The sequence below is a fragment of the Hyaena hyaena genome, unplaced genomic scaffold (assembly GCF_003009895.1).
Source record: "Hyaena hyaena isolate Hyena2069 unplaced genomic scaffold, ASM300989v1 scaffold_39, whole genome shotgun sequence".
Lineage (NCBI taxonomy): Eukaryota > Metazoa > Chordata > Mammalia > Carnivora > Hyaenidae > Hyaena > Hyaena hyaena.
In genome coordinates, this window is record NW_024080671.1 from 5,308,139 (window position 1) to 5,335,835 (window position 27,697).

General features: G+C 51.8%; 1 protein-coding gene across 2 annotated transcripts; it reads left to right on the forward strand.

The window, feature by feature from the left end:
• Positions 1-27,697, forward strand: DNAI2 (dynein axonemal intermediate chain 2). 2 transcript variants are annotated; one of them, XM_039229752.1, is made up of 13 exons: positions 1-65; positions 4,936-5,129; positions 6,833-6,994; positions 7,979-8,100; positions 11,331-11,473; positions 12,417-12,530; positions 16,609-16,748; positions 18,003-18,125; positions 20,351-20,574; positions 23,586-23,721; positions 24,247-24,393; positions 25,100-25,327; positions 26,971-27,697. In XM_039229752.1, exons 2-13 carry the CDS (start codon positions 4,947-4,949, stop codon positions 27,055-27,057), a joined length of 1,809 nt encoding a protein of 602 aa, XP_039085683.1. In that variant the 5' UTR covers positions 1-65; positions 4,936-4,946; the 3' UTR covers positions 27,058-27,697. The 2 variants fall into 2 exon arrangements, with proteins under 2 accessions (XP_039085683.1, XP_039085684.1); XM_039229753.1 differs by having other exon boundaries at positions 24,283-24,393.

Below are 27,697 nucleotides of genomic sequence, written 5' to 3' on the forward strand. Positions count from 1 at the left end.
GAAGCGCGGCGGCGGTGGCTCAGGTGCTGCCCCTGCGGCCAGGAGGCGACGCGAGCGGACCGAGGGTAAGGGCGCGGGCCGGGAGGAGTCCAAGGCTGAAGAGGAGGAGAGGAGAGTGAAGCGGGGAGCCCCCAGGTTAATAATCAGCGACAGTGCAAGAAACTCTTCCTGCGGGCGGCCTTCTGGGATAGCTCTGCGGGAGGATGGCTGGCCAGGTGTCCGGACCCCATTCGTCCTGGCTGCCAGCAGTACTCCCGACTCTCAGGTCCCCGCAGGTTCTGGTCATCTTGCCTCCAAATCCCGTGCCCCCCGTCAGTCTGGTCTGATCCGCCAGTCTCCTGAAGGGGCGGAGACCTCTAAAGGGTTCGCAGCTGGCTGGTGGGAAGGTACAGGCTGGGCTGAACTGGAGGGAGGTGGGCTTTCTTCTAAGTAAAGGAGGGAAGGGAATTCAAAATTACTGAGCACCGACTAGGCTGCAGGTACCCTAAAGTGCATGATTTTACTTACTCCGCAACCTGAGGGGGACATTTATTTTTCAGTTTATTTTGAGAGAGAGAGAGATAGGAAACGAACAGGGAAGAGGCAGAGAGAGGGGGAGACAGAATCCCAAGCAGGCTCTGTGCTGTCAGCACAGAGACGGATGCAGGGTTCAAACCCACAAACCGTGAGACCATGACCTGAGCCGAGATCAAGAGTCAGATGCTTAAACAGCTGGGCCACCCAGGCGCCCCTTATGCCCCCTGGGATACCACGCTCAAGGTCACATGCTTAGTTTCACCTTCCTGCAACACGTTCACATGCCTGGAGCTCACCGCGGGGGGACCCCAGGGTGCCTAGGAGTACCTGGTGGGATGTCCTGGTGGGGGTGGGGTGGATTCCTAGAAGATGCACTTTTTCCAGAAGATGCATAAAACGACAGAAGAAAGAAGGAAGGAAGCTCTCTACCTGCGTTCCTCTGCCCAGCTAGGTGCCACACAGAGGCCATCAGTCCTGGGCACACAGACTGGGGGCTGCCCCAGGGACCACGAAGAAGAGAAAAATGTTCTTGTGTTTATATTGCGTGGAGTCCAGAGCTGAGGGAAAGCAAGCCACCTTCCTCTTGCCTCCCCCTAAGCTCCCAAACAGCTTCTCCGTCCCCATGGCTCCCTTAGCCTCACCCCAAGCTTGGAAAACACACTTTCTCTTAAGTTGAGGGAAGTTCTTTCCAGGAATCGCTTTGCACCTTATCATTGCGCAAGGGGAGTTTTTATAGCTAGTGGAGGTCCCAGGCCGACCGTTCTGGGATGCAGGTTCCACGGTCACACCAGCACATCCCCAGCCAGACATGCTTTTGTGTTTGGGACTCACTGCAGAGTCCCGCTTGCCCCTGGGTCTCTAGGTTCCCACGGGGGGGGGGGGGGGGGCCTTCCCAAACTCCTGAAAGGCAGCAGTACTGCCCCCGCCTCCCTCGGAAGCCCCCCCACCCCGCCCCCGCAGGCGGGGAAAGCCCAGCCCATGGCATCTGTCTCACCAGGGCAGGGAGAGACCCCCTGGAGACCTCCGCTCTGACCTCGCTATTCATCTTCGGGCCCTGCCAGCTTGGGAGAAAAAGCTTGCTCTGGGTGCCTGAATGAGCTGTCTTCCCGTCACCGGGCCAGCCTTTAAATGTCCCCTCTGTCTGCCTCCGGATAGAAAACAATGCCCCCGTTCTCACTCCTGCTTTGGCCTTGGGAGGCACCAAGGAGGAAAGCAAAGCTGTTTCAAGTACGATCTGGGCTAAAGAGACTATTTTTGCCACCCCTGGAGTTTCCACACGCTCTTAATCCTCCTTGTGTCCGCAGAGAACTGGCTTTTTCAGCAAGTGTCTTTTACTGAGGAAGAGACAGGCAGCCCCTCACTGTGGGGGCCCAGGAGCCGTGCTGTGGCCCCTTGACAGTGCACCGGCGAAGGCGAGAATCGACTATCTTTTTCACAAGGCCCTATCCTTGCCCATGTAGAAGGGCCACACTGGGGCAGCCTCCTGCAGTTTATGTTTCCGTCCCCGCCCTCTGCTCTCCGAGCCATGGCCTCTACCTTTCCTGGGTTTCCAAAGCAGGAGGAAGAGCAGGAAATCTGCTTTCTGGGAGTCTGAGTCAGGTTGAGCTGCTCTGGGGCTGGGCACGGGCTGGGATGGTGCTGCGCTCAAGGGACAATGGATGTGGATGCAAAGGGACCTAAGAGTTAACTCTCCATCGTCACCCCCGGGCTCCTGCCCCAGTTGCTCCAAGGCCCAAAGGCCACTCCAGGCAACTGCTTCTGAGCTGTCACAATAGCTCTGCCCCTGGGTCTCAGGGGCCAGTAGCCAGGGCCCACTGGTCTGGTACCTTGCGGCCTTGGAGGTAAGAGAAGGCAAATTAGACACAGGTCTGGCCATTACATTCACCAGCGGGGGGGGGCGGGGGGGGTGGTATTGTGAAAAACACAAATTGCCAGGCCCCGCCCTAGACACACAGTCCACATTTGCAAGAGGGGGGCTGGGAACCTCCGTGTTTTGAATGATCGTCCCAGATTTGAGATATGCTAGCTGAGAAATTAAGATCCTTCACTTTATTTTTTTTTTTAATTTTTTTTAATGTTTTATTTATTTCCAGGAGAGAGAGACAGCGTGAGCAGGGGAGGGTCAGAGAGAGAGGGAGTCACAGACTGAAACAGGCTCCAGGCTCTGAGCTGGCAGTCAGCACAGAGCCCGACGCGGGGCCCGAACCCACGAACCGCGAGATCATGACCTAAGCGAAAGTCGGACGCTTAACCGACTAAGCCACCCAGGCGCCCCAAGATCCTTCACTTTAAATCGGTGCTTCTCAACCTTGGCGGCACGCTGGAATTCCCCAGGGCGTTCAAACCCTTCTGCTGAGAGATTCTGATTTCTTTTGTCTGCAGTTTAACCTGAGGGTTGTGATTTTATAAAGCCCTCCAGGAGTCTCAAACCCTGTAGCCAAGGTTAAGAATCACTGCTGTAGAGCCAGGCGTGTCTGGGCCCCGGCTCTGCCTCAGCTTAAGAACCATGACCTCTGACAAGGGATTTAAGCTCTCTGGGCATCGGTTTCTTCATATGTAGAATGAGAATTGTGAGTTTTTTGGTGGGGGGGGGGTGCTGTGGGGGGCACACAGTGAAAGAACCTCTAAACCGCTGTCCATAGTGCCCGGGACCCTGCAAGCCTCCTTATTTCTGGATGCAAGTCCTTTATCAGACACAATTTGCAAATATTTTCTCCAAGTCTGCAGCTTGTCTTTTCATTTTCTCAATGTTATCTTTTGAGGTAACATCCAACTCAAAAGAAGTCCAATTTATCATTGTTTTTGCTTTTACGGACCATACTTCTGATGCCCTGCCTAGGGAATCTGCCCTATCAGCATCACGAAGATTTCCCTCTACGTTCCTCCCCCTTAGTTTTCGCTCTTACGCTGATGCCTGAGATCCATTTTGCGTTGATTTGTGTGTGTGGCGTGAGGTAGGGGGTCCTTGGTCATTCTTTCGCATGGGAACGTCCAGGTGGCCCTGCACTGTTTGTTGAAGAGACCATCATTTCTCCAATAAGCTGCCTTAGTGCCTTTTTCAAAAGTCAGTTGGCTATAAATATAAGTCTATCTCTGAGCTCTCAACGCCATTGCATAGATACATATGGCTATTCTGATGCCACTGCCACGCTTTCTTGATTACTCAGCATTAAGTAAATGTTTGCCAAAAGAGTAAGTGAAGGGGCGCCTGGGTGGCTTAGTCAGTTAAGTGGCCGACTTTCACTTAGGTCGTGATCTCGTGGTTCGTGGGTTCGAGCCCCACGTCAGGCTCTGTGCTGACTGCCAGCTCAGAGCCTGGAGCCTGTTTCAGTCTGTGACTCCCTCTCTCTCTGACCCTCCCCTGCTCACGCTGTCTCTCTCTCCTAGAAATAAATAAAACATTAAAAAAAAATTAAAAAAAAAAGAAAAAAAGAGTAAGTGAAATAAGGGAAACTAAACGATCGTCCAAAAGGCCTCCCACCCCTTCCCAGAGTTCTAGGTTACTGGGCACTCCCCTTCACCGCTCCTGAGGGTCCCCCACGGGAGACTCTCTCCTCTACATCACTCTGACCTCAGTGGGGCTGGGGGTCCGCCTGAGAAGGGGAGAGAGCCGGACCACTTCCTCAACAGGCAGAATAGTTGGGTCTCTGAAAGACTGGTGGGGCAGAGCACAGTGGGGAATCAGAAAGTGGGCTGGGCTGGGCACTGACTTCAAGTCCTGGGCCTGCCACTTGCCAGCAGCTTGACCATGGCTGGGCCACTCTCTCTGCCCCTCTCCAGCTTGTCCTCTCTCTCTCTCCCAAAATAAATAAATAAACTTAAAAAAATCTAATTACAGAGACTTTTAAAAATTTTTTTAATGTTTATTTCTTTTTGAGAGAGAGACACACACAACGTGCGAGCAGGGGAGGGGCAGAGAGAGAAGGAGGGAGACACAGGACCTGAAGCAGGCTCCAGGCTCTGAGCTGTCAGCCCAGAGCACGTAGCAGGGCTTGAACCCACGAACTGTGAGATCGTGACCTGGGCAGAGATCAAGAGTTGGACGTTTAACCGGCTGTGCCACCCAGGCGCCCCAATAAATGATTTTTTGTTTATTTATTTTGAGAGAGAACACACATGATAGGGGCAGAGAGAAAAGGAGAGAGAGAATCCCAAGCTGGCTCTGCAGTGTCAGCACCCAATGCCGGGCTCGAACTCACTGAGATCATGACCTGAGCTGAAATCAAGAGTCAGATGCTCAACTGGCTGAGCCACCCAGGCACCCCAAGAAATGATTTTTTAAAAGTGCCGATGCAGCTTCTGAGCAAATCCCCTAGGACCCTTCCCTGCTACCTGACCGGGAACCTGGAAGCTGCCCCCAACCTGGGGAAGCAGCAGGTGGGGTCCCTTGCGACACACCCTCTCTCTCTGCCCCTGCAGCCACCGGCACCATGGAGATCGTGTACGTGTACGTCAAGAGGCGAAGCGAGTTCGGGAAGCAGTGCAACTTCTCCGACCGCCAGGCCGAGCTGAACATCAACATCCTGCCCAACCCCGAGCTGGCCGAGCAGTTTGTGGAGCGCAACCCCGTGGACACGGGCACCCAGTGCTCCACCAGCATGTCGGAGCATGAGGTGGGTCCCTGGCCCCGGGCCTGAGCCAATGAAGGTCTGGTCTGGCAGGGTGGCCGGCCAGGGTGCTCAGTGGGACTGGGTGGCGCCATCTGGGTGACCGGAAGCCAGTTAGAGCGGCCCAGGGCGAATGCTGGAAGTATGGGGGCAGAACCGCCCCACAACCCACCACGGTGCAGGGGGGGCAGAAGCGCCACCACCAGCCACTGCCTGGGCCGGGGGAAGGGGAATCAAGGTGTCTTCTCTCCCATGGGGTCTGGTCTCACCTCTAAGCCATCTTAGGCATGTGGTACAGCAGGAGAGAGGTATCCTGAGGGGGCAGGGATTCAGATCTGCAGGCACCTGCCCGGAGGGTGGAAAGGAAAGGGTGCCATGGAAAGTTCTGGTCCGAGGGCCTGCGTGACAGGAGAACTGAGCGCGGTGCCGCAGTCGGAGCTCCCTGCCTGTCTAGAGCGGGCGATCCGCCTTGGATTATGCCAGGCACCGTGGAGACAAAACTAGTTTGAGGGAGAGAAGGACCCAGTTGGTCATGTCCCAAATCATCCGAGTGAAAATCACACTTGATTTGGCCAAAACACTTTGTGGGATGTTCCAGTAACTCACGGTTCAAACACGCTGAGTCTCTTGCTCTCCCGGAGCTAATGGCTGTCACAGGGCTGGGCCATTTTGTCCACAGCGTAACCAACTCAACAGAATGGCCACCGTGAAGGCCACACGTGTTAGGGTCTGCTGCCAGCAGCCATCCTGGGGCAACACAGAGCTTTCAGGAGCACTGGCTTAGAAAGGAAATGAGGAGGGGAGTGACTGCTTAATGGCTTTGGGGTCTAGACCCACTTGGGGTGATGAAAAAGTTCTGGAACTAGGTGGTGGAGATGGTTGTATAACCGTATGAATGTCCTTGATGCCACAGAACAGTACATTTTTAAATGGGTAAAATAGGAAATTTTATGTCTTTTACCACATTTAAAAAAATTTTTTTAATGTTTATTTGTTATTGAGATGGAGAGAAACAGAACATGAATGGGGAGGGGCAGAGAGAGAGAAGGAGACACAGAATCTGAAGCAGGCTCCAGGCTCTGAGCTGTCAGCACAGAGCCCAATGTGGGGCTCGAACCCACAAACCATGAGATCATAACCTGAGCCGAAGTTGGACGCTCAACCGACTGAGCCACCAAGACGCCCCTACCACAAATTTTTTTAATGGGGAAAAAAGGGAAAGGAGGTAAAGTTGCAAGTTTAAGGAGTAAAACTCTACCTGTACATACCATCCTCCCCACTGCAGAGAACGTGGAAAGCAAGCCCCAGCTTTTAATCATTTCTGCGTTTCGATTCCTATGACGTTGCAAATGGTAAGGCAGAGCAAGACCACTCACTTCTATCTCTTTGGGACCACAAAGAACAACTGGGTGGGCTCCTCTGATGCATTGGGGTTTCGATAAAGTCAGAACTGGATTTTCCATGGCAAGAGGCATCAGCTTTGAAGCTGCCAGCTCCATGGGGTGGGTCTTCTGTGACTCCCTGTGACCACCCGAGGACCACAAATCTCCTTGCTGGAACCTGAAAGTGGCTTTGGCCAGGGCCACCTTCCTGATCCGTCCCTGTGCGCTCAGGGCCCAGGGGCAAGCCGGCCCCAGGATCCTGGTTTGCAGAAATGACCTAATGTTTACACCTGGGGTAGGCATCTTCTCACCTGGGGCTCTGTTTAGGCCAACACAGAGCGGTTCGAGATGGAGACCCGGGGGGTTAACCACGTGGAGGGGGGCTGGCCCAAGGATGTGAACCCCCTGGAGCTCGAGCAGACGATCCGGTTCCGGAAGAAGGTGGAGAAGGATGAGAACTATATCAACGCCATCATGCAGCTGGGCTCGGTAAGGCTTCCATCTCTCTGGTGCCCCACTGGCCTGTGAGAGCCCTGGGTGTGTGCCTGGCCCTGGGCTCCGCTCCTGCGGCTATGCGGACAAAGAGTGCTACTACCTTAAAAAACCTCCCATCTGGGAGCAGATAGACCAGTCCACAACAGCTGCTCAGTGGGGAAGATGGGAAGGTACCAGGGCTGAGCAGGCTTGAGGGGGAGTCTGACAGGTGCTCCCCTGAGCATGGACTCCAAAGAACCCCACCCAGGAGCTACCCGCCAATAGGGAACATTCATTCATTCGTTCATTCGACACATTTGGACTGAGCCTCTAGTCTCTGCCAGGCACAAGAGAGACTGCAAAAATAAAATGCACATACATCCTGCCCCAAACAGTTTATCATAATCCACTGGAGGTCAAGGACAAATACAGAGATATCACTGTATAATGTAGGATGACAGATGCTATTTTGCCCCATAAGGAGGAAGATTCAATTTCCTGCTGAAGGGATCCGAGAAGGCTTCCTGGAAGAGGAGGCACTTGAGCTTGAGGTTTTTCCTTGTTAGACATTTGGGACAATGGAGAGGGCCTTCTGGGTGGCAGAACCAGAAGATGGGTGCTCTATATGGAGTGATTCCCAGTTCTGTTTGACTGGAAAGTTCTTCACCTTTTTTTCATTGTTGTCCCCCAATGAGCTTTTTCAGACATTTTTTTTCCCTAATTTCCTCCCCCATGAAAGTTTAATACCATAGGTATATATATTTTTTTATGTACTGTGTGTATATCTGTTCTTTATACGTGAAAAGTAACATTATTTTACCCTCCAAAACCAAATTTCACTCCCTTGGAAGCAATGTTGCCCCCGTTGAAAATGCAATGGGCTGGAAGGCTGGGAAAGACCACTAGACATTTCTTGTGCCTCCCAGACTCCGCCTCAGCCTTGTTCAGGCTGCAGGGACCCCCCTTTCCTGCCAAGAACTCCTGATGTTCCCTCCTTAGATCATGGAGCACTGCATCAAGCAGAATAATGCCATCGACATCTACCAGGAGTACTTTGATGACGAGGATGCGATGGAGGTGACAGAAGAGGCTCCTTCAGCCAAAACCATCAATGTTTTCAGGTATGTCTGTAGCCAGGCAGGTGTCTGGACATCCCTGCCACCCCTGTGGCTGGGTGCTTCCCAAGGTCACTCCTTGCCGATCACTCCATGCCGTGGGTACAATGCCCTCCAGAGCAACTGAGCACCCAGCAGCCAACTGGTCCCTGCCTAACTGGGGGCGGGTCTAGTTGATGGAAAGAGAGGACAGACTCCAGGGAAAGACTAAGCGAATTTGCAAAGCTGTGCACAAGCTGGGTTGATTCACGCAGGGCAGAATGAGTACGAAGCTGGGAGCATCAGTGACCCAGCAGCACTGTGGGCACACAGGACCCTCATCCCACACTCGTGGGCGTGTACCTGGTAATGACCTCCAAGGACCGGAGCTTGACAAAAGGACTTCATTCCTCAGAGACACGTGTGTAAAATCACCATGTGTGTGTGGACGCTCACTGCTGCAGGAGGCATTCCAGCCAAAGACTGGGACCAAGATAAGTCCATGGGTAGGGGAGTCCTTCTAGCAATTCTGGCATGCCTACCGGGTGGAATGGCATACACACATCAGAATGAAGGGCGCGGCATGATGGGGAGTGTTTCCAAGATTGACTTTCTGAAGCCAGACTGACACAAGCAAGGTGTAGACCAGCGTGTAACTATTTTGTTTGTTTGTTTGTTTGTTTGTTTAAAATATGTACATATCCCTGTGATTTGGGAAGGGACTAGCCTCAAATGCCAACTCTGGGGTAATTCATTTTGCTACCATCACTCACCGAGGGCCTGGAAGGTACTTGACCCAGTCCCAGCACAACTAGGAAAGACCCTTTTGTGATCCAGGGCTGAAGGGCTGATCCAGGGCTGAAGGACCAAGGGCTCCCAGGAGAAGGGCCAGGGAAGGGGGAGGGGCGAGGGCTGTCATCCCTGCTGCCCCAGCCTTACTGGGGTCTGACCTCACGTATGGAAACCTTAGCAGGATGATGGATTAGAAATCATCTCACAGGGGTGCCTGGGTGAATCGGTCGATGAAGCATCTGACTCTTGATCTGGGCTCAGGTCATGATCTCACAGTGGTGACATCGAGCCCCAACGTCGGGCTCTGTGCTGAGCACGGAGCCTGCGTGGGATTCTCTCTCCCCCTCTCTCTGCCCCTCCCCTGTGTGTGCATACTCTCTCTCAAAATAAATAAATAAATATTTAAAATAATAATAAAAAAAATGATCCCATCCAACCTCTACATATGACGCATAAGGGGACTGACCTCAGGGAGGAGAGGATGCCCAGGGCACGCAGCAGGGTGGGCATGGGCGACCCAACCAAGGATGGAACTCAGGTCTCCTGGATCCCAGCCTGAACTCTGCGTACTCTAACCATGCTCCCAGGGAGGACCGAGGCGGAGGAATCACCGGGCGTGAAGGTTATCTTGCTTTCCACTTTCCTTCATCCCTTCTGGTGACTTCAAGGACAAAGTCTCTGTTTGGGCCATTAAGTGCTTAATTCAGTTTTACTTCTTGCTCATTCTCCTTCCTCCCCTCTTTCTTTGAATGAAGAGGTGATTGTTCAGAGCAGTTTTAGGCCAAAGTACAGAGAGTTCCCACACTCTCCCTCCTCCCCGAGTCCACACAGCCTCCCTGATCATCAACACCCTGCCCCAAGGTGGGGCCTTTGTCACCGTCAGGAACCAGCATCCTGGTTCTGTTAGTACCGCAACTTGGGTGGTTTATAATCAACAGAAGCTGACTTCTCACAGCTCTGGAGGCTGGAAGTCCCGGCTCAGGATGGTTGGGTTCTGTGTCTGGTGAAGACTCACTTCCTTGTTCATAGATGGGCCATTGTTTCACTGCTGGAACTCACATGTCAGAAGTGGGGAGAGGGCTCTCTGGAGCCCCTTTATCGACCACTAATCACTTCCCACAGCCACGCCCCCCGACACCATCACATTGGAGATTAGGTTTCAACATATGAATCTGGGGGACACAACAGTCAACCTGCAGCACCCCAAAGTCCATAGTTTACATCAGGGCTCACCCCTTGTGTTGCATACTCTGCGGGTTTTTAAAATTTTTTTTCAATGTTTATTTATTTTTGAGAGAAACAGAGCACAAGCAGGGGAGGGGCAGAGAGAGGGAGACATAGACCCTGAAGCAGGCTCCATGCTGTCAGTCCAGAACCCGATGCAGGGCTGGAACCCACGGGCCGTGAGATTATGACCTGAGCCAAAGTCAGATGCTTAACCGACTGACTAAGCCTCCCAGGTGCCTCACTCTGTGGGTTTTGACAAATGCATCATACAGAATAGTTTCACGGCCCTAAAATCCCATGTTCTACTTATTCATCCCTCCCTACCCCCAAGCCCTTGGCTAATGCTTGATCTTTTTTACTGTCTCCATGGTTTTGCCTTTTCCAGAATGTCACAAAGTCAGAATCATATAGTATGCGGTCTTTTACAGACGGGTTTCCTTCACTTAGTGATGTGCATTATGTTTCCACAGTGTCTTCTCATGGCTTGATAGCTCATTTCTTTTTAATGCCAAATAATATTCCCTTATCTGGATGGACCCCAGCTTATCTACCCATTCACCTCCTGAAAGATCTCTTGGTTGGTTCCGACTCTGGGCAGTTATGAACAAAGCTGCTGGAAACATTCACCTGCAATATTTTGTTGGACAAAAGCTTTCAACTCTTTCGGGCAAATTCCAAGGACCAGAATTGCTGATTCTCCTCTTTCCCTTTCATTGTTTTTTTTTTTTTTAATATTTTTATTTACTTCTAGGAGAGAGAGAGAGACAGCGTGAGCAGGGGAGGGTCAGAGAGAGAGGGAGACACAGACTCTGAAACAGGCTCCAGGCTCTGAGCTGGCAGTCAGCACAGAGCCCGACACGGGGCTCGAACCCACAAACTGCGAGATCATGACCCAAGCGAAAGTCGGACGCTGAACCGACTAAGCCACCCAGGCGCCCCTCCCTTTCATTGTTAGAACAATGAGAGATCAGGCTTCAGGCTCAAAACTTTCAGCAAGTGAAAATATGGGACTGGAATTTAATATTTTGTTTCCGTTGGTTTAGTTTTTATTATTACCTTCTATTTATGGCTGGTGAGATCCAGGTTTGAATTAAGGGATCTTCAAACTTTGTTCTTAAAATAAATTTCTCTAAGTGAATGTGATTGCTTAAATACGCTTGGATTTTTTAGACACATAACTGAGTCAATAAGAGGTGTGGGGAGCCTTCCACGCCAATGTTCTGCCCTCTTCTGTAAAGGGATCCCCAGGAAATCAAGCGGTCAGCCACGCACCTCTCCTGGCACCCAGATGGCAACAGAAAGTTGGCGGTGTCATATTCTTGCCTGAATTTTCAACGTGCGCCTGAGGGCATGAGCCATGAATCGTACATCTGGGACCTGGGTGAGAAGCGGAAAGGTCCGGAGAGCTAGGAAAACCGAGGGGGTGGGGTGGAAGCCAGCTGAGCACGGGAGTGGAAGGTAGAAGCCACACGCAGGGGACTCTCACAGGGCTGGACCAGGAACCCCAAGAAGCTGCCCATCCCTTCCTTCTCTGGGTTCAGGCGCAGCCAAACCAGACCCATATCAGAAGCAGGAAACTCCCTTCATTTCCAGATCCTTGATCAGGCCATTCGGGACCAGACTCCATGGAATCTCAATCCCAGACCCCACAGACTCAGGGACTCACCTCTGTCCCACTTTCCTGGCATTTGTCCCTAATTCATGATGAATAGGGGCAAAGTGTCCACTTGGGAGCAGGGACCGTTGTTGACAGAAGCACTCGCTCGAAGGGCACGAGCCTGGCAGGTGGCCGGCAATGGTGGGCGACACACTGTAAGACATCCTGTCACTCTTGCTGTTGTGAAAGTAAACACTAGCCATTATTTGTAGGCTCAAGTGCCAAGCTCAGAACCGAGCACATTATGCTTTTGAACAGCCCAACAATGCTTGCAGCAGCCCTGGGGGGTGGGCTCCTTCATTAGCCCCCCCAAACAGACAAAGAAACTGGTTTGGAGAAATCAGAGAGAGTTTGGATTTATGGAAAAACCTTGGGGCCAAAACCTGGTTTCCTACCAGTTCTCCAAAATGTGTGCATGTGCGTGCGCGCGAGCACACACACACACACGCACACACACACACGCTCCTGATTACCGAAAATAAAATCATTAAAAGAGCCCCTCGGGCCAAGAGCACCAGATTCTGGCCACCGGGACCTAGAGGTTGCAGCCGGGAGAAGGACAGGAGGGGCTTCCAGACTTTCCCCCGTCCCAGTACGGGTTAAACCATTTGACCCTGTTCTTTTCTTTCCAGACCTGGTGGGATCAATGTGCTTGTTTGTTTTATAGAAAACCCCAACAAGCCTGAAACTGTCCTGAAGCCGTCTTCTCCCCTTGTCACCTTGGAATACAACCCCAAAGATTCCCACGTGCTTCTGGGAGGCTGCTACAACGGGCAGCTGGGTAAGGAGGGACCCAGTTGCTTAGCCGGGAGGGAGCCCAGCCCCTGCTGCTGTCCTCCAGGGCCTGCCTTCCTGCCTGGGCTTCCCAGGGGGCACAGAGTGAGGTGAGGACTTCTCACAGAGGATAAACTCCAGACATCTGGGTGTGTCAGGTTTTGCTGATAGTATGGCCGTGTCTCCAGTTCAAGTAAGTCTAAAACCAGTTCAGAATAGCAAGTTTTAAGAAAACTACAGGTCAAGTATAAAGCCAAGGAATGTTTACTGCCTACCTGCCCTGAGCTGGGCTAGAGCAGCTGAGAGCAAAGGAATATTGAGACCAGGGGGGAGCTCCATCTCGAAAGAGGCAAGCAGAGACACCTGTATAGGAATGGGTGTGAGTGATCCCAACCATGCACAATGAGTGGGGATGCCTTCCTTCCCCTTCTGATTTTCAGGAGCATTTAGTACTAATTCTTCTTTTAAAAAAAAAAAATGTTTATTTTTGAGAAAGAAAGCATGAGTGGGGGAGGAGCAGAGAGAGAGGGAGAAAGAGAGAATCCCAAACAGACTCTGCATTATCAGTTCGGAGCCCAACGTGGGGCTCGAACTATTGAACTCTGAGATCATGATCTGAGCTAAAGTCAAGCATCTGATGCTTAACAGACTGAGCCACCCATGCACCCTTGGTACTAATTCTTCTTTAAATGCTCAGTGCAATTCACCAGTGAGGCCATCTGGTGGTTCTCTTTTGGGAGTTAAAGATTGCTAATTCAGCCTCTTTATTTGTTCTAGATTGCTTCACGCTTTCTATTTCTTGAAACAGTTTTGATAGTTTTGTTCCCCTTTCTTTCTATTACTCAGACTGGATCGTCTCAAATGACCTACCTTCAGCTCAGTGAGTCTTCTGCCTGCTCAAGTATGCTTCGAGTCCTCTACTGAATTTTCATTTCTGTTCATGTATTTTTCAACTCCAGATTTTTATTTCACCCTTTTAAAAATAATTCCTATCTCTTTGTTGATATTTCAATTAAGCAAGAGACCATTCTCATGCTTTCTCGGTCTAGAAATGGTTCTCTGGGGTTCTTTGAACATACTTAAAAATCAATGATTTAAAGTCTTTGTCTAGTAAGTCCAACAGCTCAGCTCCCTTGGGGACAATCTGCTTATTGCCTTTTGTCCTGTGCATGAGGCCATACTTGCTCATTTCGTTGTTCATCTTGTAACTTTTTTGTTGAAACTTTCTCTCTTTACATAATATAAAGTGACAGCTTTGGAAATCAGGTGCTCGTAACTCTGCAGGGTTTGTGTTCACTGCTATTTGCTCTGTTGTTTCTTCAGTGAATTTTCTGAGCTAATTCTGGGAAGTCTGTGCTCTATCATGTATGCCTACCATGGTTTCTGCTTGGTTAGCTTAGTGGATGGACAGAGATTTCCTGAAGCACCTGTGGGCAACCAATCTTTGCTGAGAGCCTCTTATGCCTTTTTGAGCATGCCTGCGACCCTCTGCCAGGCAGAGCCTCAGGGTCAGCCAGAGGCGAGAGCTTAGGGCCTCCTCAGTTCTTTCCTGAGCATGTGTACAGCTCTGGGCACACACACACAACCCTACCCAGGCATGTGGCCTTCCAGATCTCCAGGAAAATGATGGAGCTTTCCAAAGTCCCAGTAGACATCTCAATGGACATCTTGTTCTCCAGGCCAGTCCTTTTTTTTTTTTTTAAGTTGATTTATTTATTTTGAAAGAGAGAGAGGGAGGGTGGGGGAGAGAGAGTGAGCGTAGGAAAGGGGCAGAGAGAGAGAGAGGGAGAATCCCAAGCAGACTCCACATTGTCAGCATGGAGCCTGATGCAGGGCTCAAACCCATGAACCATGAGATCAGACCTGACCTGAAGCTAAGAGTCAGACGCTCAACCAACCAAGCCACCCAGGTTCCCCTCAAGTCTTGCCTTTTAAGTTTTTTGGTTAGTTTGCTGTTTGCCCACCTGTTACCCACCAGTTCAGGAAGCTGCAAAGTTAACCAGTTGCCTATAATTATCATTATTTTCAAAAGTTGCCTTCTCCTGTTCATGGAGCAAGCTCTGAGTCAGGTTAAATACAGATAACTTGCAGGGGGAGGAGTTTATGGTCATCCAGGGAACCACCAGACAGTTCATACAGTCACCGTTCTTTGAAAGGGAGACGGAATGAACTCCAGCCCCATTACCCCTCCTGTAGCTATGAGGCTGCGGGTTTTCAACGGGAAGGCAGAATGTTATTCCTCAAGGCTACCGTGGGACTTGAGAGTGTGGGGTCTTAACCAGGGCAAGTTAAAAACGCCGCAAAACTCCCTGTCTTAGCAACATTCAGCTGTGTTTCCTGCAGTGTGCTCTGGATGGCTGCAAGCCTTTGGCTCATTTGTTCTGAAAAAGTTGGCCGACAGCTGTTGCTGGTTTTCTCATTGCTTTTATGCAGAAGATTTTCAGAGGCCCTTGCTCTGCTGCTTTTGCTGATGGGATGCCTAGAAAACAGGGGTTCGGATCCCTAGGGAGCTTGGAAGGCAGCTGCCCACATGGGCCCTGTCTGCCTACCCACCACATCTGGCGCCCAAGCAGCAGACGCTCAGCGTGACTGCATCCCAGACTTGACTTGACCTCTGGTGTGAAAAGGGCCCCCTCCCATCTTACCCTCCCATGTTGTCTTATTTCCTCTTCTTCCTCCCAGAGTAGGAGCTGGATGGCTGGGAAACTTCTTAGACAGACACTCTTCCGATGCCTCTGAACCCCCTCTCAGATCTGCCACCTCCTCCCTGGGAATAGACCTGGGCTCCCACAAATATCCCTGCCAAATTACCTGGGTGCCAGGACTCTAGAAGCCTGGAGCGGAGCCACCTACAAAACTAGCTTTTCTTTTCTTTCTTTCTTTCTTTCTTTCTTTCTTTCTTTCTTTCTTTCTTTCTTTCTTTCTTTCTTTCTTTCTTTCTTTCTTTCTTTCTTCTTTCTTTCCTTTCTTTTCTTTCTTTCTTTATTATTTTTGAGGCAGAGAGAGACAGAGCACAAGTGGGGGAGGGGCAGAGAGAGAAGGAAACAGAATCTGAAACGGGCTCCAGGCTCTGAGCTGTCAGCCCAGAACCCGACGCGGGGCTCGAACCCACAAACCATGAGATCATGACCTAAGGCGAAGTCGGACGCTTAACCGACTGAACAACCCAGGTGCCCCCCCACCCCGGCCTTCTTTAAAAAATTTTTTGTTTTATTTATTTTTGAGATCAAAACTAGCTTTTCTGGGGCACCTGGGTGGCTCAGTCAGTCACGCATCTGACTCTTGATTTCGTCTCAGGTCATGATCTCACAGTTGTGAGTTAGAGCCCTGCCTCGGGCTCTGTGCTAACAGTGCAGAGCCTGCTTGGGATTCTTTTTCTCACTCTCTGTCTGCTCCTCCCCTGCTCTCTCTCTCTGTCTCAAATAAAAAATCTGTCAGGAGAAAAATGAGATATGTTTCAAGGCTTTCTTGGTGAAGAGGTGAAGCTCTAGTAATAGATCTGAATAAAGGGTCTGTGAGTTGCATTCCCATCCAGGGCAGCCTAGGTACAGAGGATAAAAAGGAGTTTATGTAGCAGGAGAGATTTGCTGCAGTGTTTTTACTTTCAAGAGGCTTTCTTTGGGGTAGAGACGCTTTTCTCTCTGGCTGGTCCCCCTTCCCCCCATCATCCCAGGCTCCTCCTCAGTCTGTGCTCTTTCTCACTCCTTCTAGGAGGCTCTCCCTGACCACTCCCACGTGTCCCCACCAGGAAAATCACAGCAGGCCCCCTCTTCCTGCTCTCAGGAACAGGGATGGTCTTATTTCCAGTGGCTTCCCCTAGGGCCTAGGGTGGTGCTCAACACTTGGTAGGGGCTCAAAGGAATGAGTGAAGCTTGCACTCGGGTAGTCTTTCCATAGAGATTGTGTGGGAACTTCAGGGGTTGGGAGGAAACTCAGGCAGGTTAGGATAGAGCCCTGCTTCTAGAAATAAACAAACCACATGCCTGCCAAACCAAGAGAAGTAGCATCCCTCCACCCCCTGCTTTCTGCACAAAGGAAGAAGCTTAGGCTTCTGTTCACCTTGCCCTCACTTTCCTCCCTGCCAGCCTGTTGGGACACCCGGAAGGGCAGTCTGGTGGCGGAGCTGTCCACTATTGAGTTCAGCCATCGAGACCCCGTGTACGGCACCATCTGGCTACAGTCGAAGACGGGCACTGAGTGCTTCTCAGCATCCACGGATGGGCAGGTACCGGCTGGCCACAGTGTGAGGAGCAGTGATACTTCCCCAGAATCCCCTGGCGAAGCATCTCCTTTTACATTTTATTTTTAAATTGAAGAGTGGGTAATACATGCACATGGAACAAAGTCCAGAAAGCACAAAAGGGCAGATGGAGAAGTACCTTCCTCCCACCTCTGCCCACAAACCTCCCAGCCCCCCTTCCCATACCCGCCTGCCTGCCTCTGTTTCCCATGGCTGCCTTCAGGGACGGCCTCTGTACACAGAAGCAGATACATCTGCCTTCTTGACTCTTTCTGCATACCTTGTACATTGGTCTGCACTTGACGTTTTTCATTTAGTATATCTTGAAGATGATATCATATTTCATAAAGCACTGCCTGTACCTGTTAGAAACTGCATTCGGTATGCCATAATTTATTTAAGTGGATTTTAATGTGTTGTCATGATAATGTAGCAAAGAGTGGGCCCGTCTGGGTGGCTCAGGTCATGATCTCGTGGTTCACGGGTTTAGGCCCTGCATCTGACAGCTCAGAGCCTGGAGCCTGCTTCATGGATTTTCTCTCTCTCTCTCTCTGCCCCTCCCCCACTCATACTCTGTCTCTCTCTCTCTCTCAAAAATAAATAAAACATTAAAAAAAATTTAATGTAGCAAAGGGTATATTTGTATATAAGTTTTTGCACACATGTGAAGATACATCTCCAGCGGTACAGTGGGACTTCTCGATCAAAGCATATGGGCATTTATAATGTTTCTATATATTACTATATTATGGGAGAGTTTAAGAATTCAGGTTCCAGGGGCACCTGGGTGGCTCAGTTGGTTAAGCGTCTGAGTCTTGATTTCGGCTCAGGTCATGATCTCACGATTCGTGAGGTTGAGCCGCTGCATCGGGCTCCACGATAACAATGTGAAACCTGATTGAGATTCTCTCTCTCTCTCAAAATGAATAAATACACTTAAAAAAAAAAAAAAAAGAATTCAGATTCCAGAGTCCACATCAGACAGTTTTGATGCAGTAGGTTGGGGGTAAGACCCCAGCATCTGGATTGTGTGAAGCTTGCCTGCGCCCCTGGTGAGCAGCCAGGTTTGGGACTGTGCAGCCAGAGCAGTGGTTCTCACCATGTGTTTGTCCTAGATAGCCAGTCGCCTCTAACACATGCCCCTTTGGCCCCAGCGATTGACCCCAGGAAGGCAGGGAAGGCAAAAGCCAGGAGACTCAAAGGACCTCCAGTCTCAAAGTTGCCCCGCCCTCCCATCAGGTCATGTGGTGGGATATCCGAAAGATGAGCGAGCCCACCGAAGTGGTGATCCTGGACATTGCCAGAAAGGAGCAGTTGGAGAATGCCTTGGGGGCCATCTCCCTGGAGTTCGAATCCACTTTGGTGAGTGTTCCCGGCTCTCCCTTCCCCAACTTTCAACGTTGGGGTGGGCAGCCAGAGCTCAGTCAGGGTCTACCACATGCACCCCAGGAACTCCCTCCCTCCTGTGGTCATCCTGCTCGTGTGCGGTCTTTCCAAGAACTTTCCAGCAGGGGGCAGCAGAGCTTCTTGCAGAAGGAAGCCAATCCATCTCATTCACGCAAAGACACCGCTTGACTAGCGGCTGTGCTGAACAGAAGGCAAGCTTTCGCAGAGGACAGGATTCCAGAAGGGCCCCATTCCGTAGGAAGAGCCCCGTCCAGGACTGACATTGAAAGGCCAGGCCCTGCCTCTGCCTAGTGTGGGTTGCTTCACTGTCTGAGGGGAAGGAAGAGGTATTGGAGAGGGAAATGAGGTCAGAGGAAGCTCCTTGGAAAACCAGGACACAGGCAAGATTAGAGCATCTAGCAGTGGGAAGGAATGGTAAAGAAAGATCAAAGTTGAGCAGTAACGTGAATGTGTCAAAGGATGGAAGCTTCTAGAAGCAGCAAATGAAGATTCCTTCCAAAGCAAAAAAACAACTTTCCCAAATGACTCTTGGCTTGGGCTCATTCCAGGCTTGTGTCTCACTGAACCCCAGGCCAGCTCCCCTTTGGGATTATCACTTGTTTGCTTTCAGGTCATGTGACATCATTCCCAGGCCCTTGGGAGGTGGAGATGCTCTGGCCTTGCCCCTGCCCTGGGAGTCCCTACCCAAGGCTGGGGAAGGAATGCTGAGGAAGTCAGGTGGAAGACAATTTAACTGCCCCCCAACCCTGGAGGTGGTAGGCAGCTTGGGGAAGATGCAGAAAAGCATTCTGTCCTGAAATCAGGGACTTCTAGAGCAAGTGCTGGGTGTGATGATGATGCCACCATTAGTCCCCAGCTCTCCTACGCCTGTCGCTGAGCACACTCTGTGTGCTGGACACTTATAACTCCCTTGAAAGATGAGCTTGCGTAATCATGTACAACCACCTTGTACCGTAATGTTATTATCCCTCCTTTCCAGACAAACAAATGAGTCTTAGCGTGGTAAGTCATGTCCTGTAGAACATGCTACAACTGGGGCTCAAACCCAGGGCTCCAACTCCAGGTCCAGGCTGACCATTCCAACCCCACCGAGAAGTCCAAGGCTGGAGGCACGGCGGGCCATCCGGATCTGGGTACTTCTCTCCCTCGCTAGCTTGCAAGAGCCCTGAGTTTCACTTCATTATTCGCTTTCCTGGGTCTTTCGAGCTGTCTCTCTTCACATTCCTTTGACCTCCCAACTTGTAGTCCGGTTTTAAGTTGTAGTAAAACCCACATAACATTAAATTTACCACCTTGAAAATTTTACCGTCTTAACCTTTCCTCAGTGTACATTCAGTAGGGTTAAGTATCTGCGCCTTGTTGCACATCATCTTCAGAGCTCTATTATCTTACAAAACTGAAACTCTGTGCCTATTAAACAGCTCCCACTTCCCCTCTCCCAGCCCCTCTACTTTCCATCTCTACTCTTCTGGTATTCATCCTTCCGTGACTGGTTTATATCACCGTGCATCATGTCCTCAAGATACACCTGCATTGTTGTGCGTGTCAGAATGTTCTTCATTTTCAAAGCCATGAGTTTCCTTTCTTTGTATTCCACCGTAGGTATAGACCACACGTTGTTGATCCATCCACTTCACTTGGGTTGGGACACTCAAGTTGCTTCGTACCTCTTAGCTGTTGTGAATAAAGATGGTATGAACATGGGTATACAGGATAGCCCAGTTTCGTAGGGAGTAGCTGGAAGCTGGGTGAAGGGGCTTTCTAGACTCCTGTTTTACATTATTTATTCATTCAGTCATTCATGTTTTCCATGAACAGACATTCAGGATCTTTATGGCAAAATGTCTAATAGACACAATGATGCTACATGAAGAAGTGTTTGTCATGTAGCTGCTGCTGAATCTCTCCAAGGTCTAGAAGAGTCAAGAGGACTTCATTAAGCATGGTGCCCCTGAGCAGGTTCTAACAGAGGGTGGGGTCTAATGAACCCAGGAAAGGCAAGGGCACCTCCTTAGGAGGGGCTAGACAACAGACTGAGCAGAAGCTTTCACCAAAGTCCCTTCCAGCACCTTCCAGAGTAGACTCATCTACTCTGACCCCAGAAGGCTGCTCACCGTGACAATGAAACTTTGAGCTGCCATTTCATGGAGCCTTCCACTCCTGTGTCACCCCTTCCACAGCCAACCAAGTTCATGGTGGGCACTGAGCAGGGCATTGTCATCTCCTGCAACCGCAAAGCCAAAACGTCAGCTGAGAAGATTGTGTGCACCTTCTCAGGACACCACGGCCCCATCTATGCCCTCCAGAGAAATCCGTTCTACCCTAAGAACTTCCTGACTGTCGGCGACTGGACCGCCCGCATCTGGTCAGAAGACAGCCGCGAGTCGTCCATCATGTGGACCAAGTAAGACGGATGTTGGGGCAGGAGGGCGATGTAGGAGGGTGAGAGGGACAGAGGGAGCCAGCCCATGCAATGGAGAGAACACCCCTCCATGCACACCTGAGCCCAATCGAGCCACTTCACAAAGGAATGTGCTTCCAACAGCCTGTATTAGTCATAATAACAGCCTTGGGTTAATTTTCATGACCCTTAGGATCACCCTACAAGCAGGTAGCATTGCTCCTCTGGTCCCTCATTGTGTGTGTTAGGGGACAGAGTCACGAGGAGGCAAAGCCACTTGCTTCTGGTCTCTCAGCTGGTAAGGAGTTGAGGTGGGGCTTGAACCCAGGAAGCTTGGGCTGAGAATCTGGGCACCTCATCAGGACAGCTTGGTGGGTCTCCTCTCCTGCGAGGCTGGGCACATAGGAGCAGAGAGGGACAGAGCTGTGAGCACTGTAGTTGGATCAGAGAAGCTTGTGGGCTTGCCCAGTCTTCCCAGAGGAGAGGCCAAGGGGAGGCTGTGAGATTGAGCCCCTCAGGATGGTCCCACTGCTCCTGGGTGAGCCAGGGAGTGCCACATCCACAGAGATGCTGCAATGCAGGCAGAGCCAAGAGACCAGAGTGCAGGCGTCAGGTGGGGGGACTGATGCCCTCTCAGCCTTCATGTGGGTGAATCTGGGGTTCCTCTCTAGCTCACGCTGTCACAGACTCCTGCAATGTTGGTGCTGCTGTGGACCCTAATGAGCATCTTCTATTCCAGTGGCTCCTGAATCTGGTTGCATCAGGATCTCCTGGGAGGAGTTACTTAAAAAATAAATAAATAAATAAATATATATATATATACATACACACACACACACACACACACACATACACACGTTTAACCATTTTGTTGAGGTGTCATTGACATAGAAAAGGCTATACATCGTTAATGCATACAGCTCTGTGAGTTGGGGGCTAAGTCACACCTGTGAAGCCATCACTACCATCAAAGCCATAAACATTTCGATCACCTCTCTTCTACACCCTTTATTGTAATTATTCTTGTATGCGGGGGCGGGGGTTAAGAACACTTCACTTGAGATCTACTCTCTTAGCAAATTTTACTATTTGGTCTAGTATTGTTGGCTAGAGGCACTGTGTTGCATGCTAGATCTCTGGAACTGACCTGTCTTGCATAATGACTGTTTGTATCCTTCGACCATGACCTTCCGTTTCCCCCTCCCCCCAGCCCCTGGCAACCACTGTTCCACTCTCTGCTGCTGTAAGTTTGACTTTTTTAGATTCCACATATAAGTGAGATCATGCAGTATTTGTCTTTTCTGTGTCTGGCTTATTACACTTAGCAGAATGTCCTCCAGGGTCCATCCATGTCACTGCACATGGTGGGACTTCCTTTTTTAAGGCTGAATAATAGTCCGTGGAATATCTATCCCACATTTCCTTTATTTATTCATCTGCTGATGGACAGTTAGGTTGTTTTCATATCTTGGCTGTTGTCAATAATGCTGCAGTGTACCTGAGGGTACAGATACCTCTTTGAGATTCTGATTTGAATAAGAACCCAGAAGGGGAATGGCAGGATCATACGGTAGTTCTAGTTTTAGTTTTTTGAGGTTCCTCCTTACTGTTTCCCTCAGCAGCTGCACCAGCTCGCAATCCCACCTACAGTGCACAATGGCTCACTTTCTTCCACATCCTCGCCAACATTTGTTATGTCTCTTTTTTTAACGTTTATATATTTTTGAGAGACAGAGAGAGACAGAGCATGAGTGGGGGAGGGGAAGAGAGAGAGGGAGGTACAGAATCCGAAGCAGGCTCCAGGCTCTGAGCTGTCAGCACAGAACCCGACGTGGGGCTTGAACCCACAGACTGTGAGATCATGACCTGAGCCGAAGTCAGACGCTTAACCGACTGAGCCACCCAGATGCCCCCTTTTGTCTTTTTAAGAATAGCCACTCTAGCAGGTGTGAGGAGCTATCTCTCTGGGTTCTTGATTTGCATTTCCCTGATGATGAGTGGTGTTGAGCACTTTTTCATGTACCCATTGGCCATTGGTATGTTTCCTTTGGAGAAACATCTGTTCATGTCCATCGTCCATTTAAAAAATTTTTTTAATGTTTATTTATTTTTGAGAGAGAGACAGTGCAAGCCAGGGAGGGGCCAAGAGAGAGATGGAGTCCATTGCCCATTTTTTAATTGGGTGATTTGTTTTTTTGCTACTGGGTTTTTTGGCATGAAATCTTTATATACTTTGTGTATTTTGGATATTAACCCTTTATTACACATATGATTTGCAAATATTTTCTCCCATTCCATAGGTTGCTTTTTCTCTTTTCTTTCTTCTTTTCTTTATTTTGTTATTATTATTTTGCTTTTTCAGTTTTTGACTTTGCTGTGCAGAAATTTTTTATGTCAATGTACCCCACTTGTTTATTTTTGCTTTTTGGCTTGTGTTTCTGGCATTATATCCGCTAAATGGCCACCAAAACCAAGGTCAAGGAGGTTTCCCCTATGTTTTCTTCTAGGAATTTTATGGTTTTGGGTCTGATGTTTAAGTCTTTCATCCATTTTGAGTTGATTTTCATATATGGTGTAAGATAAGGGTCTGATTTCATTCCTCACGGCAGAAATCTTCAAAAACCTAGATCCTACCAAGTAAGAAGTACAACGCTCTTCTAATGTTGATATTAGGAACTTTTCGGGGCACATTCTTCCTCTGACTCCTTTCGGTGAGTCCCATGGCTGGGAGACTGGGCCCAGACCCGGAAGCATGTGTCTGTCCCCTGGAGTTAGCTGTAGAGAAAGTCTAGGGGCTCAGCCCCTGGGAAGAACCAGAGCCTTCAAAATGCATACTGTCAACCGCTGGTGCGTGAAGCTGGCATGGCTAGAAGCTAGACACAGGGAAGAACTTCCTGCCCAGCAACGAGACCCTGGACCCCAAGGGGCCTGGATGAGCAGAGCGGAGGCTCAGCAGCCTCTCTGCCCCTCCCACCCACAGTGGTCCTTGACCGCTGGCACCCGGCCCCCCACAGGTACCACATGGCTTACCTCACCGATGGCGCCTGGAGCCCAGTAAGGCCGGCGGTGTTCTTCACCACCAAAATGGACGGGACCCTGGACATCTGGGACTTTGTGTTCAAGCAGTGTGACCCTGCCCTCAGCCTCAAGGTCACGTGTATCCCACTGCCCATGCATCCAGGCCCTCAGGCCCTTGGTGGCCCAGCAGAATCACCTGGGGGAGATTTAGAAGAGAAAAGCAGAAAGCCTGCCCTCTCCTCCCGCCAGGCCTATTCCTTTGGCAGCTCCGGCGTGGGCTCCTGGCAGCTGACCCTTCCAGCCTAAGCTAACGTCACATTTGCGTAGCTACACCTGAGCCCCGCTGGCTTGCGCCATGGAAGGGCATGGCTTTGGGAAGCTGCAGCATGGATGTGGGCTGGACTGAAGGGGTGAGGTGTGGTGAGAGAGGTCAGGTGTGGTGGAAGATGAGGCTGGGGGTGGGGGCGGGGTGGGGGGCAAAGGGTCTTGACAGCCAATCTCAGAGCATGAACTTCATCTTGTGAGTCAGGGGAGTCGCCGAGGGTATTCCATCACAGAGCTTGGCCACGCGCCCCCGTCCCTGGGGGCCAGGGGCTCAAGACAAGCTGCTTCACTCCTCTCTCCAACCCAACCAGACCTGCCTGGCCCCCCCAACAGGTATGTGACGAGGCCCTCTTCTGCCTCCGGGTGCAGGACAACGGATGTTTCATCGCCTGCGGCTCCCAGCTGGGGACGACCACGCTGCTGGAGGTCTCTAATGGGCTGTGCACCCTCCAGAGGAACGAGAAGAACACGGCTTCTTCTGTAAGTGCATGCCGCGGCCCCGACCCCGTGGCCCAGCAGGCTAGGCAGAGAGAGAGAGAGGCGTGGAGCTTTGGGGAGGCGGCGTGCTGTCCCGAAATGAGTGCGGTAAAGTGGGATCAGCAGTGTCCGAATCGGCCCCGGCTTACCCACCCGGTAGCCAAGCCGCCCTGGGCAAGTCACGTCACCTCCGCAGGCTTCGGCTTTCCCACTGTCCAAGCAGACTGACTAGGTCAGTTTGTCTGGTCTCAGAGGTCACATTCTTTGCAGCAGAACTTGTTAAACGAAGGGTTAGCAGATGACAGTAGAGAAGACAGAGAGAAGATGGCTACCCTGGGGCAGGGGGTTAGGGGGGCTGGGGGACTGGGAGCCATCACAACGCCCCACCCCCAGCACTGGGGGCACACCGTGGCACTGAATCCCCTGGTGCCGAGGCCCTACCCGAGGTCGTGGGCCCACCACGGAGCGTGTGCTCCCCTCGGCCCAGGGCCCCGTGGTGCACAGCTGTGTGGCTGTTCCGTTCCATGTCTTCTATGTTCTGGGGACCCCTCAGAACTGGGTGACAGGGTGGCTCTGCTCCTGCCTCCTGGCCTCAATGTCCAGCTCTCTTGCCGTTAAGGCTGAGAATAGACCCCTGTCTTGTACTGTGAGCAGAGCAAGGGCACTCAGCCCTGCCCTCCACGGGCCTCCTTGTCCCCGTGTACCCCAGATATTTGAGCGGGAGACCCGGCGGGAGAAGATTCTGGAGGCGAGGCACCGGGAGATGCGCCTGAAGGAGAAAGGCAAGGTGGAGGGCAAGGATGATGACCTGAGAGAGGAGGAGCCCACCTTCAACCTAGAGGAGCTGGTCACCAAGGCTGAGCATGAGTTCTTCGACATCATCTACTCAGAGCTGAGGAAGAAGGAGACGGAAGCCATGAAGAACAAGACAAAGCCTGTAGGGTCCCGAACGGGGGCTCGGGTGGGCCGGGTGGGAGCCCAGGCACCTCTGTTCCACCTGCTCGCTGACCTCCTGGGTGACCTCGGGCACGTGGCCTCAGCAAGTGGACCTTAACTTGTTCCATCCGCCCAATGGGAGCAATTACTCCCTTCCTCCTGAGAAATATCCTAAGTCTCCACGTGGACGGCAGGCTGCTTGAGGGCAGGGGACACACTCCATGCTTCTTCTGATCCTCCTCCCCACACACGGCCTGCACCGGGACACATCTGTAGCCACTGCAACAAGGACCCAGGGCTGCGTGGGCTAGCAGCTCAGAGTGAGCCCCGAAGCCCAGGGAGAGGGCCTGGGAGGTCCGAGGGAGGCATGGAGGCCAGCTGCTGACCCCGCCTGGTTTCGCGGGGGTGTGATTTGTGCACAGCTCACCCATCCGTGCTCCCCAGCTTTAGGGCACTTTCTAGAGGTATCACCTGGGCCAGTCACTTCACTTCTTGGCGCCTTCATTTTCATCTGGAAAAGAAGAAGGTTGAGTTACAAAGATGGTCACCTTCCGGGCCCTCTTCTGTACCCATAGACAGAGGAAGGAGACATCGGTGCCATGGGTCATTGCCTTCAGGGACCCCCAGATGAGAGGCCGAGGTGTCAAAGAACAGCACAGTGGGGAAAAGCCCTGGCGAGTGTGTGCCAGGATCTAACCCCGGGAGCAAGTGTGTCAACATGATTCGAGGGTGTGGGGCGGTGAGGAATGAAAACGTGAGGCCTGGAAGTGCAGGGCACCCGCTCGTGAAGCCAGGCCCACTGGTGAGAGCTGTGTGCGTGGCTCCCGGATGCCAACCTCGCAGACATGCTGGTGGAAGACGGGCAAGCACATGGTGGGGGGGTAACTGGTTCCGTCCCAAAAGCTCTCCCCCCTCTGCCTCCCCTCACTGGGGCAGGTCACAGGCTGTGACATCGGCCCCTCGTATTGCATTTGGAAGCACCTGGATAGGAGTGGCCTTGTTCTCACACCGTTGTCCATGTGGCAAGGTGGGGCAGAGACCTCCCTCTGCTTATGGCAAAGGCGGGACCAGAGTCCCAGCTTCCTGAGCCCCCCCCCCCCAGAAGGCAGTGCTGGCAGTGACCATTGTGCAGTGCTCCTGGAACACACCCGGCCTGGGGCTGCGGGTCCCGAAAAGCGCTCCCCCACCTCTCCCCGCTTGAACACTCCAGATGGAGAAGCCAGGCCTCAGAAGAGACTAAGGAGCACACAACAGCCTGCTTAACCTTAGTTTTCTGCAGTTTGGCCAGAACTTCCGGGGTCAGAGCTGGGAAAGCAGCGCCGAGTCCTTACACCCCTTGTCTCTAATCATGTCCACGTCACGGGCAAGGGGACCAAGGAGACTCAGGAAGAGCTTTAGCCCGAGGTCACCCAGGCAGCAAAGCGACAGAAGCAGCACTTGTACCGGAGTCTGTGAGATGCCCGAGGCCGTGCCCACCGTCCATGCTCGCTCTGAGCCCCCACTAGGCCCTCAGGGCCACAGAGCCGGCAGCAGGGTCTCCCGGGCCTCCACCGGTTGGCTGGCTTTGGCCTCAGGGAATTACCTTCCCAGGGCGCAGGGGAGGCCTGGCCCCACCAACGAGTCCGCACTGTCTCTCTTTGGCAGAAACGGTGGGGCCTGGAGGCAGACGAGGAAGTGGAAGGAGAGGACCGTGGGGAGGAAGAAGGCGACAGTGCCCAGTCTCCGACCTAGAAGGACCAGGCCAGCCTTGCCCGCAGCCCCTCTCCAGCCGCGCCTCTGTCTCGCATCCCCTGGCACTGCCCTGGCTTTGCCCGTGGCGCTGAGCTCCTCCCTTAAAGTGTCACAGGAGGGAGGGAGGGCTGGGCGAGCAGAGGGGCCCTGACCCGACCCGACCCAGACACCCAACAAGTGCTGACCCCCCACTGACTCACTGAGCCCAGTCCCAAGGGACCCCCTGGAGGGAGGGAAGGGGCAGGGCTGGTGCGTGAGTGGGTACCCCTCCTCTCTGCCGCCCCAGCGCACCCCGACGGGCTCCACATCGCCTTCCCGCCTGGCCCTGCCTCTTTCCCTTGGGTTCTGCTTCCCCGGGGTTTTCCTAGCAATCATTTTCCTTCAAAGCCTCCAAAGGGCTTGCTTCAGCCTCGCAAAGACCCGTTGGGGCGGGGAGGGGCTTCTCCTCCCTTCCTGACCCTCCCCTCCACACACAACTGAGAAACGCAGTCTGTCCCCTTCTAAAATGTCTTTGAGCGCCACGCCGGGACACGTTTATCTCCCAGAGCCAATGGACGAACGAGTCTGCTCATTCCTGTACACCTGCAAGCTGTCTACTGGCTTCATTCTTAGAAAATTAAATTAATAATAATGATGCTAA

Excerpts from the sequence above, each read along its gene's own strand:
- DNAI2 (XM_039229752.1), top strand. The coding sequence starts at position 4,947 with ATGGAGATCGTGTACGTGTACGTCAAGAGGCGAAGCGAGTTCGGGAAG. Across the intron at positions 6,995-7,978 it reads CCATCATGCAGCTGGGCTCG|ATCATGGAGCACTGCATCAA; the intron begins GTAAGGCTTCCA and ends TTCCCTCCTTAG. Across the intron at positions 18,126-20,350 it reads TGGAGTTCGAATCCACTTTG|CCAACCAAGTTCATGGTGGG; the intron begins GTGAGTGTTCCC and ends CCCCTTCCACAG.